Genomic DNA, 18,042 nt, shown 5'->3' on the forward strand with positions numbered 1-18,042 from the left:
GTTCAGCACAGAGTTTTATCTTTCCTGCTTGGGAGGGCTGGGGAAAGAGAAGAGCAAATGCACTCCTAATTCCATTGTACAGCGATCTCGGAGTCAGCAGATCAAGTAAACATATTCTTTAAAGGGGTATTTATTGTATTACGTTCAAGGAAATAGTGATTCTGTTACTAATTTAGTGGTGTGGCGGGGTGGGGAGAAGAGAATTCCAAACATGCTTGCAATGCCTTTTTTGCCGAGCTGGGATGTGATTTAGCAAAAGTTCACCGGGAACAGCTACTTGAAAGTAGCAGAGCATTGGGGAAGAATTCAAGGAGCAGATTGAGGGAGCAAAGGGGGGGGGGGGGGGGAAAAAAGAGGTGGAACCTGACAAAGCATGATGAACCAAATGGCCTCCTTCAGTGCAGTAAATTTCTCTGATTTTATGAAATTGTAGATTAATGATTGATAGCACAACGCCACACACTTAAAGGATAGTCGCGCCATCAGAACCCCTTTTTTTTGGAAAAAAAATCCAAATTCTGATTAACATTTTATATACTGGAATTTTCACCAATTTTCATCATATTTATGTACATTTAAAATAGTTTAAACTGCTTAATTTTCCAGGATTCCAATTCTTTAAATATACCCTCAGTAACTCGAGACCTAAGACAAGGATCAGCAACTTATGAAGTAATAGAATGATCTAAGTAGAAGACAACCAACTGCAGAGAACAAAAGCCTCTTCAATTGGCTTAACCAGAAAGAGCTTTATGTTTATTAAGTCTGAAATCCCTTTGGCAAAGTAAATTTAGCAATCCTACTACAAGGCCAAACAACAGGACCCCACAACTTCACACCACTCTCTCCTTCTTCTGCGATGCACAGACAGTAGGACTCAACATTCTCCCCTACCCTATGACATCCATATTATAACTCACCCACCACCCCTAACAACTTCCAAATTCTATGAATCAACCCTCACCCCTTCCATGATCTTAATTTACCTCTCCACGTTTCTATTTTGTGTTCCTCCAGTTCATAGATCTGAACCTGTGTGGAAGGAAAAAACATTTGAACCACAACCCCCAGAAATCAATAGGTAAGTTCCTGTTTCTTCCAACAGTTTGGCTGTGTCTCCTGACACTTCTTCCATGCACCCTCCCCGGCTCCTCATCTTAATGCAACCCAAATTGTGTAGAAGTACTTTGTGTGAAGAAGCCCAATCAAATATGAGGGTCATTTAAAAGAAAGCAAGTCTTGCACTTATGTAATGCCTTTCATGACCACAGGACATTCCAAAGCACTTTACAGTTAATGAAGTATTTTTGAAGTGTAGGCACTGTTGTCATGGTGGAAACACAGCAGCCAATTTGCACACAGCAAGATCCCACAAACAGCAATGTGATAATGACCAGATAATTTGTTTTAGTGATGTTGATTGAGAGATAAATATTGACCAGGACACCGGGGATAACTCCCCCATTATTCTTTGAAATAGTGCTATGGGATCTTTTATATCCACCTGAGAGGGCAGATGAGGCCACATAATGCAAGCCAGTCCCCTCTTGGTCTTCTCAGTATTAAAGACAATGGGACAAAGAAGATTCCATGTAGGATGTCTGAGAGTTACTGAGCTTAGCCAGGCCAGTAGCAGAGCAGCTACAATTAGCCTGTGACTTCACCCAAGGGTTAAGGGGGCATAGCTGGTGGGGGTGGGTGGGGTCATGGGAAATTGAATCAGTCAAAGGTCTCCTTTACTGACTCCTGGTCAGTAAAGACCGACACTTGCAGACATCAAATGAGAACAGTTTCAGGCTCAGCAGCAATGCCTTCTGTGATAGAATAGGCTGCTGACACTGTCGAGGCTCGCACATTGAGAATGGCCATGTGGATGAGGTATCAGTAGGTGGCCAGTGCTCACAGAACTGCATCCCAGTTTAGGTAACCTTCAGGGCAGAAGGAGCCAAAACCAGGGGGAAAAACTGGACAATGTCTGTATAGTAGTGCAGCTGAAAACACATCTTCACTGAGACAGTGATAAAACAGGCTTGCGACTCAAGCCTAGCATCAGCTGCCTGCAAAGCAAAAGCTCACAGAGCACCGAGAATCATTCTTAATTGCAACCCCAGCATACATACAGACACACAAAAAGAGCAAACGTACCAGTGGAGATTTGTAGTATCTATGTAAAATGTTAATGAAATCTGTGATTGTGAGCATGCCTGCAAAAGAACAAAAAAAACAGTCAAAATGAAAAACAGGTTACTTCTGTTCATTGCATATTAAAATTAGTAACTTTCATTTGCAAGCATTACATTACAATAGCACAACTTCCTGGGTAAATGCGCATGCAATGTCTTGCACAGTACTGTGGATGAACATGAGAGTGAACCACCAGCAGTTTGGTTCCATTACCTTTTTTAACTAATGCGCATATAAATAAACTGATAGATGACTCAGTGACTGTGCACCTCAAGCCTGTTTTTAGTCCCTAATGACGCATCTTTGTTTAGCATGGCAAACCACCTCTTCTACAGATAGAGCAACAACTCTGCTGCTTTTATTCTGCACTTTTGGGATCTTCCCGAGTGCAGACCAAACACAAAAAGTGCTGTAGGAAACGGGAAAGCGCACTTTGTTACGTTGCCAAAGTCATCTGAAAAAGGCAGTGTTGTAGGACAGCATCAGCCAGTGCAAAACCTTGCCAAAAAAAGCTTTTAATGCTCAAAATAATGGTAATCTGTGGTGGCACCATTCACATTTTAACAACTGAAGAGAATTAACTATCCAGGCCTCTTTTTAATCATCACAAGTTGTGCAACACTTCACACACACATACAGCAGACAGCTCAGACTTGTGCAAGTTTGCAACAATGAAAAGGGCACTGAAAACATGGCTTCCCACTTTTACTGCTGTGAAAACAGAGCCAATATTGCTCGCACTGGTGCAGTACAGTTGGTAGCATTAAAAACCTGTCTTCACAACCCATCTGACCATGGGAATGGATAGAGCTGCCACTTGGCACACACCTCACTATGGCAGAATAAGCAAAAGAATGTTGTGGCTTTGGTGTAATTTAAACATCCCACACACAAGTGAATTCTTCCATTCAAACTACTGTAGCTGGAAATCAGGAGATCAGCTAACTCAGCACAGATGCAAGTTAAATCCATGATACTCCTGACCTACTTGCTGAACCATCTGGGAAGCAACAATGGAAGTTTAGCACAGCACACCCTGTTTTATAAATCTGACATTCGGTGTGAGTCATGCCCTAGCAAAGCACAAGCCAGAAAGGAGCCAACAGTTCAAACACAATCCTCGGTGCACACTGTGCCAACAGCATGCCAAGGATGACATCATCTGGCAAGGTACTGCTGGTTGGAAAATTCATAGTAATGATGACATTAAAATCCAGGAATGCAATTATGAAGCCATGGACTTCAATCTAAGCTCATGGTGTCTTGTTGGGACCCATCTCTCATCAATCTCCAGCTCAAATTTCATGACGGTTTAACCAGAAACTCCTAGCTTTGCACAATTTGGTTGGCTTATCTCAATAATTTAATAACTTTTTAGCCACAAGTGTGCAACATAGCCTATCAAAAATAACTAATGTGAGGTCCTACATCTTGTACTTTTTAATAAAGACAATTTACATTTGGCCTCAAATGTCAGTACAGTTTACAAAGAAAATCATGGGTACTGGATACATAGAATTGCTAGCACAGCAGCTGGCCATTCAGCCCAACTGGTCCATGCTGGTGTTTATGTATATGTTTATACAAATTACAAGTACATCATAACATGTTTTTCTTTCTTTGAGAAAAAAAGTGTAATTTCTGCATTTGCTGTATACTTTAGCCACAGAATCCATGAAGGAGAAAACATTGGTACGTTTAGGGCCATTGGTATGGTTGTGTGCATGCTAGAAACTACAAACTGTGGTTCAGTAGAATTGGATGAGCCTTGGGGTTTAACAGAGGTCCCTTTATGGTGCGCCAGGCCGGGGGTGGGGGGGTACTGTTAATTTGTAGTCCAATTCTGACCTTTGACGGTAGCTTGGGTGTGTATGATGGGTGTCCAACTCATGGGGGAGGGCTGCATGAAAAGGGCTACAGACTCTCGAGTTCCAGACAGAGCATATACATGATCACCTGCGACATCTATTCCACAGATGTTTCACCTCCATGCTTGCTGTGGGGAGGGTCGTTTTTTGCCATAACTGCCGAATAATTTGTCTTGCAGCTAGCAGTGACAGCTGTTCCAGCTTGCATGATGCAGATGGGGGATCATTCGTCAGCAGGCCGATCCAGCAGGTATAGGCCAGGGTCTGTAGTGATTGTGAAGCCCATCAATTTTGAACCAACACTGCAATTACTACATAATCAACTACTTGCAACAGTTGGTTGCTATTGTAGTAATACAGTTTCATTTTTAATTATTTCCACAGTAAAGCTTCCTGAGAATTAAAAAAAGCATCAACAGAACTCACCCACAAAGCTTTGTGTTTTGCAATCCCAGAGTGGAGCAGCACGGACTCCATTTGAAACCAGAGCAAAGAAAGCCTTCTTCACCTGCATGAGAAGGGAAAGAAAGTAAGGATTGAAGATTTAGATATCCATGACTATTACAATTCTGTAGCATGGCACAGGCATGGATAACCCAATCCTTTCTAATGGGGTATGCGTTTAAATCCAGCCTAGATTGATAATCTCACTCTACCCGACAGCTGGAAGTGACCGATCTTTGGACAATCTTAGCTCAATCATAAATATGTGGAGCTGCATGCCTTACTGTTCCAACATGAGTCAACGAGTAGTCTGATTAGACATTTAATAGATGGTGTAGGTATCTATTTTGGGAGTGCGACCCAGAAGGTAATTCTAGAAATTGCTCAGGCAGAACTGTTGCAGTGCACACACTGGTGGTGCTATTTGGACTAAGTAATTTTGTACTAAGTTTCCTCTAATAGTTGGTTTCACTCAAGAAATTCTCAAGCATGCCTGCTAGGGGAAATAGAAATGTGAGAAGGTGCACCAACATTGGATGTTGGGGTTACAACACATTTTTGGTGTAGAGGGAGCTCTAAGCTGCATTTAACCCAAACCCTAACTTGAGGGTTTAATGTGAGCATTCAATTCAAAAAGTCATCAAACTTCGCATTTCGGACAAATTACGAACTTCACCTTTCGGGCAAATGTGCCACTAGGTGCAGCCTTCAGCCATCCAAAGGTGAACACAAGTGCTCTTATTCAAACCAAGAGAGAATAAGATTGGGCTTAGTAGTGACACTTTCCACAGCTAAACTGCCTACCAACATCATAAGTCACACGTGAAGCACGCCCATATTTTTCTACATTAACCATTGTGAATAGGAAGCCCCGTACAATGCAGAAAAGTGCCATCTTCTGAAATGTGCATCTAATCTACAATTACACATAGGTCTGACATTTACATTCCAGGAGTAAAGTTAAAATGTGCTGCAATAGGTCACTCATTTAAAAATGTGACTTGGGGTCGTCTTGGTGCTTCTGAGTCACAGACAATGGAGGTCCTGGGTTTGATACCTTGTCTGAACAGTAAGGCTCTTACTCCTGATCGCTATACAGCGATCTTTGCTTAAAGTACATTTGGGTAGATGTTGGGCAAGAACAGGATTGAACCTGATGTGATGCCCCCCCACAGTGGAATAGCATGACAATGTTCACTCTCTAGGTTCTCATATAAAGGGAATGTCCATTTGGACAATATACAGGAGGGCTGCTAACATCCACCAAACACACCCAAGCGAGAGTCATTGGCTTCAGCAGTGGAGAACTATCCATAAAGGAACTATCAAATGTCACATCATTGAAATGATTATTCAGATAGTTAGTATGATCCATTAACAAGGAGCATAGCTAATCCAGTTGGATGTGATCTAATTATTTTCTTCACATTCCTTCATAAGTCCACATTAACATTCCACCAACTTCGACCCTTGGTCAGTTAAAAAGGAATTTCATAGCAGCTTTGCCTACTCTTAAGTAGAGATCACAATCAAAAAGGCAATTAGCTGATTTCTTTTGACAAATATTAAACAAACATTTGAGTCTGCATAAGACCAACAGGCCAATTATCTAACTTTTCAACTCCCGTGAACTCCAATTTTACTTGCTGTGTATGTCCTGAGCAGAAGTCAAGTTTCAAATAAAGGTGTTTCACTGAAGTGTTTAATCTCTGTAAAGGAGAAAATGAAGGTGTGGATGCAAGGTCTGTAATGTGAAAATTGTCTTTGATATTAAAACTCTCCCCAACACATTTCCAATTTTATCCTCTTCAGATCTTCCTCAACCATTTCACCAGCTAAGTGGGTAGTCAATTTACATGCTCCCCTGCCCTTTGCCTACCTCGAATCTGATTTGGAGATGCTTGTAAATATCCAGGGTAAATGATCCGCCAACTTACTTTTCTTTATTATTTGTTTGCAGGATGTGGGAGTCACTGGCTAGGCCAGCATTTATTGCCTATCCCTAATTGCCCTTGAACTGAATGATTTGTAGGCCATTTCAGAGAGCACTTTAAGAGTCAACCGCATTGCTGTGGGTCTGGAATCACATGTAGGCCGGACCAGGTAAGGACAGATTTCCTTCCCTAAAGGACATTAGTGAACCTGTCTGTGGGACAACTATCAAATGCATCAAATACACTCGGTAGCTTGACGTTTTGGGGGAAATTCTGGGCTTTAAATAATAAGTGACAGAGTCCAATATCCTGCATCAGCTTGGTTCAGTTGACAGCGCTCTCAACATTTCAGTCAGAAGGTTGTAGATTCACTTCCTACTCTAGGATTTGAGTGCATAACTTTGACTCAGAGAGTTGAATCTGCGGCCAGTAGGCCCCATGCAGTCCCCAAACCCTAACAATCTGGCTAAGATCAATTAGTACGAGCAACTTAATGCATATGAATACAAGTCAGAACATTGATTTAAACTTTTTATGTGCTCCAGAAACACCATGTTATCTACCTATGTGGCTCACAAAAGTTGGACAACTAATTTAGGCTGACACTCCAGTGCAGTGCTGAGAGGGTGCTGCACTTTGGATAACATGCGAAACCAAGGCCTTGTCTGCCTGGTCCATTGGTTCAGGTGAGTGTTCGGGATCCTGTAACACTATCCAAAGAGCAGGGAGCCCGGCTATCCTGCTTAATACACTGTCCTCAATCAACATCATCAGAAACAGATGAACTGATCATTCATCGTATTGCTGTTTGTGGGATCTTTCTGTGCACAAATAGTTTGTCTACTTCAAAGTAATTAATTGTATGCATAGAAACATAGAATATAGGAGTAGGCCATTCATTATTATCACGGCTGATCATCCAACTCAGTAACCTGCTCCCCCTTTCCCCCCCCATATCCTTTGATCCCTTTCACCCCAAGAGCTATATTTAACTCCTTCTTGAAAACATACAAAGTTTTGGCCTCAACTGCTTTCTGTGGTAGCGAATTCCACAGGCTCACCACTCTCTGGGTGAAGTAATTTATCCTCATCTCAATCCCGAAAGGTTTACCCCGTATCGTTAGACTATGACCCCTGGTTCTGGACTCCCCCACCATTGGGAACATCCTTCCTGCATCTACCCTGTCAAGTCCTGTTAGAATTTTATAGGTATTTTGAATACTTTAGTGGATGTGATAAGGTATTTAAGGCGGCAAATGGTATGTTAGCCTTTATCGCAAGAGGATTTGAGTACAGGAGTAGAAGTCTTGCTTCAATTGTATAGAACCTTGGTTAGACCACACCTGGAGTACTGTGTGCAGTTTTGGTCCCCTTAGGAAGGATATTATTGCCATAGAGGGAGTGCAACAAAAGGTTCACCAGACTTGTTCCCGGGATGGCGGGACTGTCCTATGATGAGAGATTGGGGTGACTGGGCCTGTATTCTCTACAGTTTCAAAGAATGAGAGATGATCTCATTGAAACCTACAAAATACTTAAAGGGATAGGCAGGGTAGATGCAAGTAAGATGTTTCCCCTGGTTGGGGAGTCTAGAACCAGGGGACACAATTTCAAAATAAGGGGGAAGCCACTTAGGACAGAGATGAGGAGAAATATTTTTACTCAGAGGGTTGTGAATCTTTGGAATTCTCTACCCCGGAGGGCTGTGGAAGCTCAATCATTGAGTATGTTTAAAGCAGAGATTGACAGATTTCTAAATACAAATGACATAAGGGGATATGAGGATAGTGTGGGAAAAAGGCATTGAAGTGGATGATCAGCCATGATCGCACTGAACGGCGGAGCAGGCTCGATGGGCTGAATGACCTACTCCTGCTCCTATGTTCCTACATATAGTCTTCCTTTCTTAAATCATCAGCACTTTGAGCATGGGACTAATGTAGGTGCACAGGCTCCATTGAGTAGGAATAGCTACAATAGTTTGACACTAGTGAAACTTCAACTCTGCACCCCTACATTACCTGTAGAGAAGTGTCAAATACCACAAGTTTGGAGCTGGTGGGAACAAGATCATAGCATCTGCGTGACTTCATAAAGCGGGTGTACACCTCATCATTGGAGTCGTTCGCTGCAATTAAAACAAAGAATTAACAGGTCCAGGTTCTTCAGGTTACGTTATTTCTTTCAGATGCGCAGGACTGGCTAGAATCACAATTAGTGATGCTGTGCAAACAATCAGCTATAAAACAAAAGCTCCTGCAATATGCTAACTTTTTTTTTTTGAATATTTTAAATTCATTTCTCTCCTCTCTGCCCCAGAATATTTTAGATTATCTGCCCCTACCCAACTCATTCGCTGGCTCAGAGGGTGAACAGATAATCTGCTTCCAGGTTTCTGTCAATGACGGAGTTCTGACTCCTGATTACTGCTGGAAAGCATGCAGGTATGGACATCGGAGAGAGCAGAATTGGGCTTGGTTGTAAATTAGGACTTAATCCCTACAGAACAATGGGGAATAATGAAAAAAAGGCTTTAAAAAATACTGCACCCAACTGGTCATCATCATCTCTATTTACACTATGGCTATTGTAGAAATATATTTTAAGTTTAGAGTGGGGCAGAAAGTATTAAAAGGCAAATTGGAATCACCATAAATCAGTGATTATGACATGTAGTGACACCATGGTAGCATAGAAAATGTGTCTTAAGGCAGTGAAGCAAATCACTGATTATGACTGCAGAAACAACTTGAATGGATTAGTTTAGAACTCTTTCATTTGATTGCTAAAATTATATGGATTTGTTCAGCGTGCAGTTCAGATGAAACAACAGCTAATGTTTAAACCATGAGCATAACCCGACACGTGAACCAAAACAGTTCTTTGAAAATAGAATATCACTAACATTACCTCATGAGCTGGACAATACCAGGTAGGATGAGGTGTGGCTATAAAATACAAGTGCTGGCCAATTGAGTGGTCTCCACTCAAATTTATATTGAGTGGCTTATATAACGCAGTTTACAGTATACAAAATAAGATGTATATTTTTGGAAGTTGAATGCGTCCTTCAGATTTCAATTGTTAAAAATATTTTATTTTGTGACAGCTTTTGCGCTGGGTGTACAGTTAATTCAATTTTAACTAAACAGGAATGAGAGTTTTAAAAATTAGCAGCTACTTTTTAATGCTACAAGCATATCCTCAGTATTTTCTACCATTTGATACCTTTCAGCAAGTTTCCAATTCTGAATATATATCAAAGTGAAGGAGGCCATTTGGCCTATCTATCTCATCCTTCCATAGAAACTTTCATAGCATCTAACGGCCTCTTGAATGACTGAAGAGTTTTCCCCCAGGTATTTTCACTTTGTGAATAACTGTTTCTTGACATCAGTCCTGAACTTGTCTTTTACCCATGTCCTCTTGTCCTGCAGTCATAGCGTAATTTGAAATAGTGTGCAGAATTAACCATTTCTAGTCTACTTAATTTCTTATATACCTTTATACCACTTCCTCTCATTTTCCTCCTTTCAGGGTTAAGAGTCCAGGGTTTTCTAATCTTTGCTCCTAATTCAGTTCTGTGACACTAGGGCAATGGCCCCTCTCTGCACTGCTTCCCAGATTTGGGTGTTTTCCTTGTGTCTCATTGAAACAAGGTGGACAACGTATTAAAGATGCGGCCTGACTAGAGCACCATACAGCTTCAGCACGATAGCCACAGATCTGTACTCTGCTGATTCACCAATAGAGCTCAGCTTTATTTATTGCTACGCTGCGGTGACGGAATGTGGCCTGTGTTTGGTCTACAATCACTCTCAGCCTCTCCCCTCAGCAAGTTCAAAAGCCTTCACAATGTCCCTCACTTTGTGTGTAACAACTTGCATTTATCTGTATTGAATTTTTTCTGCCCACTTGCAAGTATTGTCTAGGTCGTTCAGGAGTTCCTCGGCTGCCTGATTAGGCCCTACTATCCCAGGTAATTTAGTTTGTCCGTGGATAAAACCAACTTTCATTGAGTTTCTAAATCCAGGTCATTTTGGTGAACTTTGGTGTATGTGGTACCATGACATGGAATGTCCTGTATCAGCAATGTATCCAGCCAGCAGTATTAATGCACTTAATGTCAGAGTTCTGTTGCGTGGGCAGAGCAATACTGAGCTCAATAACCAGCTGGCTACACTCCACAACATGCATAAAGAAGATAGGTTTCTGGAAGATACATCCCAGAAGGTGGTCACCTCACATACAGAAACAGTGAAGCGAGGTGAGGAAGTCGGTGACCACCTGCAGAAGAGGGTGAGACAGGAGAAACCAGCACAAGAAAACCCTGGTTTGTGGGGGGGGGGGGGGGGGGGGGGTCTAGTCTCGTCCTCAGCTTATACCTATTGGACAAGTACAGGGAAGGGCAATTATTTGTAACACCCCAGCACAGTGGAGCAAGATTACACATGGGGAAAAGAGTGACAACATTCATGAAAACAAGTTAGAGTGGGATATTCCAGAATTAGGAGCATAATCTGATTTGCATCTGTGACCAGGAGTCCTGAATGCTGTATTGCCTCATTGACACCAGGAAAGGGACAAAATACAGCAAGTGGAACAAAGGGAGAGAAAAAAAAAGCCACAAGCTGTGGTTCACAGAACTAATGATAAAAATGAGTAGGATGGAAGTCTTGGAGTATTTGAGGAGTTACATTCTAAACTAAGTACAAAACCTTGAGGGTTATCAGCTTGACTCAGTTGGTTAATTTTGGCCTGAGTCAGTAGGTTGTGGGTCTAGGCCAACACTCCCTTGGATAAGATATTAAAGCTCAAGCTTTACCTGCCTGTTCAGATGGACTTAAAAGATTCTACGGCACTATTGGAAGAACAGGAGGGAGTTTTTGCCGTGTCCTGATCAACATTTCTCCCTCAGTCAACACCAAAATAAAAACATTAACTGGTCATTCATTTAATTTGCTGCTTGCGAAAATTGCGGTGCACAAAATTGACTGCTGCATTTGCGTACATAACAGTGACTGCATTTTTAAAACAATTAATTGATTGCAAGGCACTTCCAGGCATTCTGAGGATAATGACAAGGTGTTAGATAAATGTAAATCCTTTCTTGGTAATCTCAGGACTATTCTTATTGCAATGCGCTGGACTGGTAAAACAAACAGATGCAGCAATGTGCAGCTCAAAAGAAAGCAGAGAAGAAGTGAGTATTTTAAATTCCTAGGACATTAAGAAAGTTCATGAGGTGGGACTTGCCATTCTGGTATAACGTCCTTACAAAGAGGATAAATAGGGTAGTGGGAAAGAATTTAAATTAGTAAGGAGAGATAAAGAAACCAGACCAAAAAAGAAAAGAAAATTAATTGCAGAAAGATTTTTTAAAAAGCAATATTGTGAGAGACACACCTAACCAACTAAGGTGTACATATGTATAAACACTAGAAGCATTCACAATAAAGTGTCTGAACACGAGGCTGTTGTGACAATTGGGAATTATGATGTAATAATATCTCAGAAATATGGTCAATTCTTAATGATGGAGGAACTCTTGTATGATTGATTGTCCTAGAGAGGCTCAAAAGGGTGCAGAAGCAATAACTCCTCAGGAGCAGGCCAGGAATGAAATCTACAGTGTGTTGACAGTCATCATGAAAGACACAGGGAAGGTCCTACTGGAGTGGAAATAATACTTACTTTGAAGAAAGGCAATAGAACAAGCCCAGGTAACTACAGACCAATTGGTCCAGCATCAATAACAAGTAATATGGAACTGATTAGTGCTCAGGTTTGTTCCCACCTACATAAAACAAATCTAGTAAGTGGCAGTCAACATTGCTTCAGCTTGGAGAAGGGGCAGACCTGGCCTGTCCAACCTTGAAGGAAATGACATTCCAACTGGAAATTGAAAAGTCCTGTGATATAGTACAGGGGTATCCAAAGTGACCAGAGAGGCAAATGGTCCCAGGCAATCCAGTCTACAAAGCCCAGGCAGCTCAGTCTTATTTGCGCTTACTTCCTGTTTTCTGCTTTTGCCTGTTTGAATTTTGTGGGTACAGAGGCTTAGAAAGGACTGTTCTTTGCGCTGTTGCCTCACTGATGGATCAATCCTTAACCAGAACACCAGTATCGGTTCGCACGAGCAATTTGAGATGTATGGAAATTAAAGGGAACATAGGCATAAACTTTAAATGCAGCCCAGACTTCTTGGCACACACTCATGCTGTCCATGAAATCAAAAAGCATTAAAAAAAAATAATTCTTTCATGGGATGTGGGCATCACTGGCAAGGCCAGCATTTGTTGCTCTTGACAACTGAGTGGCTTGCTAGGCCATTTCAGAGGGCAGTTAAGAGTCAACCACATTGCTGTGAGTCTGGAGTCACACGTAAGCCAGACCAGGCAGATTTCCTTCCCAAAGGACATTAGTAAACCAGATGGGTTTTTACAACAATTGATAATAGTTTCATGGCACCATCACTGAGACTGGCTTTCAATTCCAGATTTTTATTAATTAATTGAATTTAAATTCCACCAGCTGCTGTGGTGGGATTTGAACCTGTGCCCCCAGGGCATTACCCCAGGTCTTTGAATTACTAGTCCAGTGACATTGCCACTACGCCATTGTCTCCCCCATCAGTATCCAATAGAGTATACCCAGACTTCCAGAATTTCTTTGAAGTTCCACATGAAAAGCTGCTACACAAGATGACAGCATGAAGTCAGGCTGTGGAAATGTACTGAGCGATGCATCCCAGGGATGAGTGCTGGAACTTCTATTGTTTCTGATCTACAAAGGTGACTTGGATTCAGAAACACAGATGGGATCAAACTGAGGATGGGGTATTGAGTCTGATGAAGCAGCCAAGGAGTTACAGAAGAACCAAGACAACATGTGCACATGTGTAGAACTATGACAAATGAAATTCAATATAGATACAACTGCAAGATCTGACACAATGGAAGGAAAATATGGGAGATGTACTTAAAGAATGGTAATGAACTAGGTAAGGAAGAGACCAAAATAGATCAGGGAATGATAGTAGTCTTCAACACTGACTGCAACCAGTCACTGCAAAACAGCAAACAACAAAGCAAGCACAATGCTGAGCAACATTGGCAAATTATAAGCCTGGGGCCATCATGCTGAAGATGTACAGTGCTCTACTCAGGTTGTACCTTGAATATTATGTTCAATCTTGGTTCATTAAGGCACAAGAGAACCATCCAAATCTGGAAACAATGAAGCGAAGGACCACAAGGCTAACGCCTGGTGTTAGAGCACCAAGTTATGAGGGTAGGCTAGAAAATATTGGAAGCCTCAGCCTTGAAAGGAAGTGAACAACAGGAGACCTTATATTCTGAGCGCTATTTCAAGTTAAACCCCAAAAGGACAAGAGGACAGAGGCACTAACTGACAAATGCAGGACTGATGATGTCAGGAAGCACTTCTTCACACACACACACACAGATTAATACCTGGAATGGGCTCTAGGTCACGTAACAGAGGCAAAAGCTCTGGAGTCATTCAAGGGCCAGTTGGCTGTTGTGGAGCGATTAACTAAAATAGTCTCCCTCATCCATAACAAGCTTTGTAAGCTAGACCAGAAACACTAGAGGTCCCAGCACCAATTCCCGGAGCACTCCACTCAGTACATCTCCCCAACTTCCTTAACTAGGACTCACCGATTCTCCTCTCAGCCAATTTGATATCCACCTCCAAGTTTTACTCAGATACTCACTGTCTTAAACTAGTATAAAAAAGGACATATTTGTACTTAAAAAAAAAAGCTAGCCAGTTCAGTGCTCAATAGGTTGTGTTTCCAACATGGAGTGCAAGGAAACCTTAGAATAAAAAGGCCTTAAATGAATATACCATCTCCAGCAGAATTCAATTTCTCCAAGTCTTCGAAGACAGCAATAGCCTGTGGGTAAAGGAGAGACAAATAATGAAACTATATGAGTAATTAAAACATCAATCTGTCAGAAATCTGAATATTTTAAAAAGGGCGATATTATGCTGGAGTTTGACAACTCATTATTGGGACAACCAAGGATTTATGAATATCTACCAGAGCACCCATCTGGGAACAAATGCCCATGCTTCAATTACATGCTGAGAGAGACAAAACTCCCTCGTCTGTTAGAACTGATACAAGGGCTGTTTGAAAAGGTACAATGCCGAATGGAAAACCTTGCCACTGTAGGTCACCTTACCAAATGATTTTTGCAATGCTAGAGGAAAGAGTAGGATCTAGAGCTGGCACCAAGCAGAGGGTGCAGTGCACTGATCTCACTGCATCAGTAAATCAGTTCGGGAGAGAAGGTTTATATTTAATCCGAAGATTAAATATAATATTAAATATAATCTGAAGTTCCGAAGAAGGGTCACTGACCCGAAACGTTAACTCTGCTTCTCTTTCCACAGATGCTGCCAGACCTGCTGAGTGATTCCAGCATTTCTTGTTTTTGGTTATATTTAATCGACTTGCGCAGGTAGGGCGATAGCAACTAAGAGAGGAAAGGAAAAGGCGGTGCTCTTTGCTGCAACTTACAGCGAAATATAGACTTGAAGTGCATCCCAGAAAATCAAATCTCTGGCCAGTGATATTAGCTGAGATCGAAACACGAGAACAGAAACTGAAAGTGGAATGGGAAAGACAATGAGTACTCAAGTGACAGCACAGCAAGGATTTCAAGTGTCCCCAGTGTTAAACGGATCCAAGGTGAAGAATGATGCTAGACACAGATCCTTTTCTTGATAATCGATTTATTCACAGAATGCAGCATTACATATCTGTCTCCTGTTTCACCAATTGTGTCCCAGCAGGCATTTTTTATATCTCTTCTAAGTCCTTAATTAAAACAATGCCTTTTACCTGTGTATCTTTAACAATATAATTAACCTACCATTAACACAGAGCTGGATTTTCACTTGAAGGAGCCTAAACACACTCACCAAAACGCAAAAAACAATTTCGATACCTTGATGCATGAATCACACGTTGAACATGAAGCAACTCGTGGCAGGAGTTACTAATGAAACAACACAATGATTGAAAACAACAGGTTACTAGGAAATGCATCAGAAACACATCCTCACAACCATCATTAACTGAGCCACATATAGCAACAGAAATGTTACAATGATGCACAGCAACACCAGTTTTATCACTAGGTTTAAAACAAGCTGCTTTTATATTGATCTTCAGCCGCTGGTGATCAGGTGAAAGTAAAACGGATAGATTTGGTTCGATTGGCAGCCTGGGAGTGCCATCTCTTTTCGTTCTTAGCGCCTGTTGCTGGTCTAATTACAGCCCTTAAAAGAGCGGCAGCATGATTTTCATGAACTTCAGTGCACGAGCGCACCTCTGTTAGCGTTACTCAAGGTACGTCAGAGGATACAGTGTTATATAATGACAAGAAAGTTATATTAAGTAACATGCAGTGTATTGTATAATGTCAGAGATCACACAGGGGTTTCAAATCTTGAATACAGTGGAGTCAAATATAACTGGAAACTAGATGAAGTAAAGCAAAAAAAAATTCTAAACCAACCCAAATTGTTGACAAAATTGAAAATAAGCTGTGCCACTGACATGTGCCAGAGGTCAGACCATTATTCTGATTGGTACCAATACACTATTGGGAGAATCGTGCTGATCCAATCCACTAAATGTACAAATATAATTTTTAATTTTTTCATGGGATGTGGACTGGCAAAGCCAGCAATTGTTGCCCATCCCTAACTACCCTCTAAAATGGCCTAGAGGGCAATTAAGAGTCAACCACATTGGTGTGGGTCTGGAGTCACATATAGCTCAGACCGGGTAAGGACAGCAGATTCCCTAAAGGACATTAGTGAGCCAGACAGGTTTTTACGACGATCGATGATAGTTTCATGGCACCATTACTGAGACTAGCTTTCAATTCCAGACTTTTATTAATTAATTGAATTTAAATTCCACCAGCTGCCGTGGTGGGATTCGAACCCGTGCCCCCAGAGCATTAGCCTGGACCTCTGGATTACTAGCCCAGTGACATTATCACTACGCCACTGTTTCCCGTCTCTCCTTTTGTACAATACTCAAGTCACAACTTTAAATTGCTCCCAACCAATGACAGACCTGGAATTATCACTGAAACAGAGTAAGCCTCAAGCCTGTTCCGCCATTCAATTATTTCACCAATCTACATTTTAATCCCATCTGCCTGCCTTGGTTCCAAATATAGCTGCCTAAAAAATCTATCAACCTCAGTTTTGAAATTTTGAAAATGATCTAGCCTCAACAGGTTTTTGGGGACAGAATTTCAGATTCCCACTACCAGTATTTCATCCTTGTGTTACATAGCACAAAATAGCCTCTGAAGACAAACATAGGGCTGTTTTCACAGTTCAAGTGAACATAGGAGACAAGTTTTACAAGCCCACCAATGAACTCCTAGTGAAGAATATGCATAGTGTGGTTATGTGGAAATCGCACTGATGATAATATGCATGGGTCATTGTTTTAAAAACTTTCCAAATGAGTGAACAGCTCATGGCTAATAGAACCAAACTTTAGAACTGGAAGACTTGGGTGATGATGGGAGGGGGGTGGGGGGAATGATCCAACAAACAATTGGTACAGGGCTGGGCTGGTGGAGGGGTTAGAGAAGATAAGATCCAGATATCTAAATAATGACACCAGGAGCAGATAGGCAGCAGAAACCTGCATATACTGCTCTTGAAAGGAACCAACTTCAATAGCGGTAGTCCACTAAAACCTCAAACGTAAGGAGCATTCCCTCCCATAAACTGAACGTTACTTGATGGCCCTTGACTGCTATGAGGTGTGCGCCACATTTCTGCAGAATAGATTCTTGCCTGGCTGAACCCAATATATGCTGATGGCTCTGAATCGAATACTCAGGAAAAGGAGAGAGCACTGTGTCCGAGAATCAGGTTAGAAGACCGGAGTCATACTGAGATAATTGCAAAGCAGCACCATAACCGTGGCAGTATAACTGGACCCTTACAGACTCCAGTGTGGTCATAGGAAAAATCCCCAGCCTGTAAATAATTACAGTTCGGAATTGTACTGCTGCACACAGCATTAGACACTGTACAGTTCAAACTGTAGACCTGCATTTATAGTGTCTTTTTAATTCATATTCTGGGAACCCAGCATCCATAAGACAGCTCCCATTGTTTGTGCTATGAAAGTCTGGTTTCCGTACGGTGCCAAAAGACTCAGACCCCAAAAAAGATTGGTTCTATGAATCTGCAACTGTTCGACAGATAACAGACATAACAGCCGAAAACTCAGGAACTGGCTCCTGGAATCTAAATTGGAAGAATGGCATAAAAATAGCTAATATTTCTAAACATTTGGCTAGATTAGCAGCCGTCACAAGGTCACAGCTTGAAGTGCTAAACTCTCAGCGTCCAGTCCACATTCTCAGCATTCCCTCACAAGAATTATGCAAAGACCTCCTTGGCATCATCCAACGAATCTGCACTTGTTTTGAAGTGTTTATTATCTTGAAACAATTTTTCAATTGAATTCAGAAACTATGTTGACTTTTGGAAAAAGGAGTGTTCATTTCAAAATAATAATGGCTGCCTGGCACCGC

The 18,042-nt window shown here is 41.5% G+C and overlaps 1 protein-coding gene across 3 annotated transcripts in view; it reads right to left on the minus strand.

The window, feature by feature from the left end:
- LOC137358642 (5'-AMP-activated protein kinase subunit gamma-1-like) overlaps positions 1-18,042 on the minus strand; it is a 50,297-nt gene that overhangs the window by 13,458 nt on the left and 18,797 nt on the right. The window contains exons 2-7 of one of the 3 annotated variants that reach the window (XM_068024780.1): positions 14,303-14,351; positions 8,452-8,558; positions 6,140-6,205; positions 4,479-4,560; positions 2,146-2,204; positions 987-1,032 (exon numbers count right to left, since the gene is read on the minus strand). In XM_068024780.1, the coding sequence (XP_067880881.1) occupies positions 987-1,032; positions 2,146-2,204; positions 4,479-4,560; positions 6,140-6,205; positions 8,452-8,558; positions 14,303-14,351 (409 nt within the window). The remainder of the gene's footprint in view (positions 1-986; positions 1,033-2,145; positions 2,205-4,478; positions 4,561-6,139; positions 6,206-8,451; positions 8,559-14,302; positions 14,352-18,042) is intronic. The other 2 variants (XM_068024781.1, XM_068024782.1) reach the window with 2 other exon arrangements.

The sequence above is a fragment of the Heterodontus francisci genome, chromosome X, assembly GCF_036365525.1.
Source record: "Heterodontus francisci isolate sHetFra1 chromosome X, sHetFra1.hap1, whole genome shotgun sequence".
NCBI lineage: Eukaryota > Metazoa > Chordata > Chondrichthyes > Heterodontiformes > Heterodontidae > Heterodontus > Heterodontus francisci.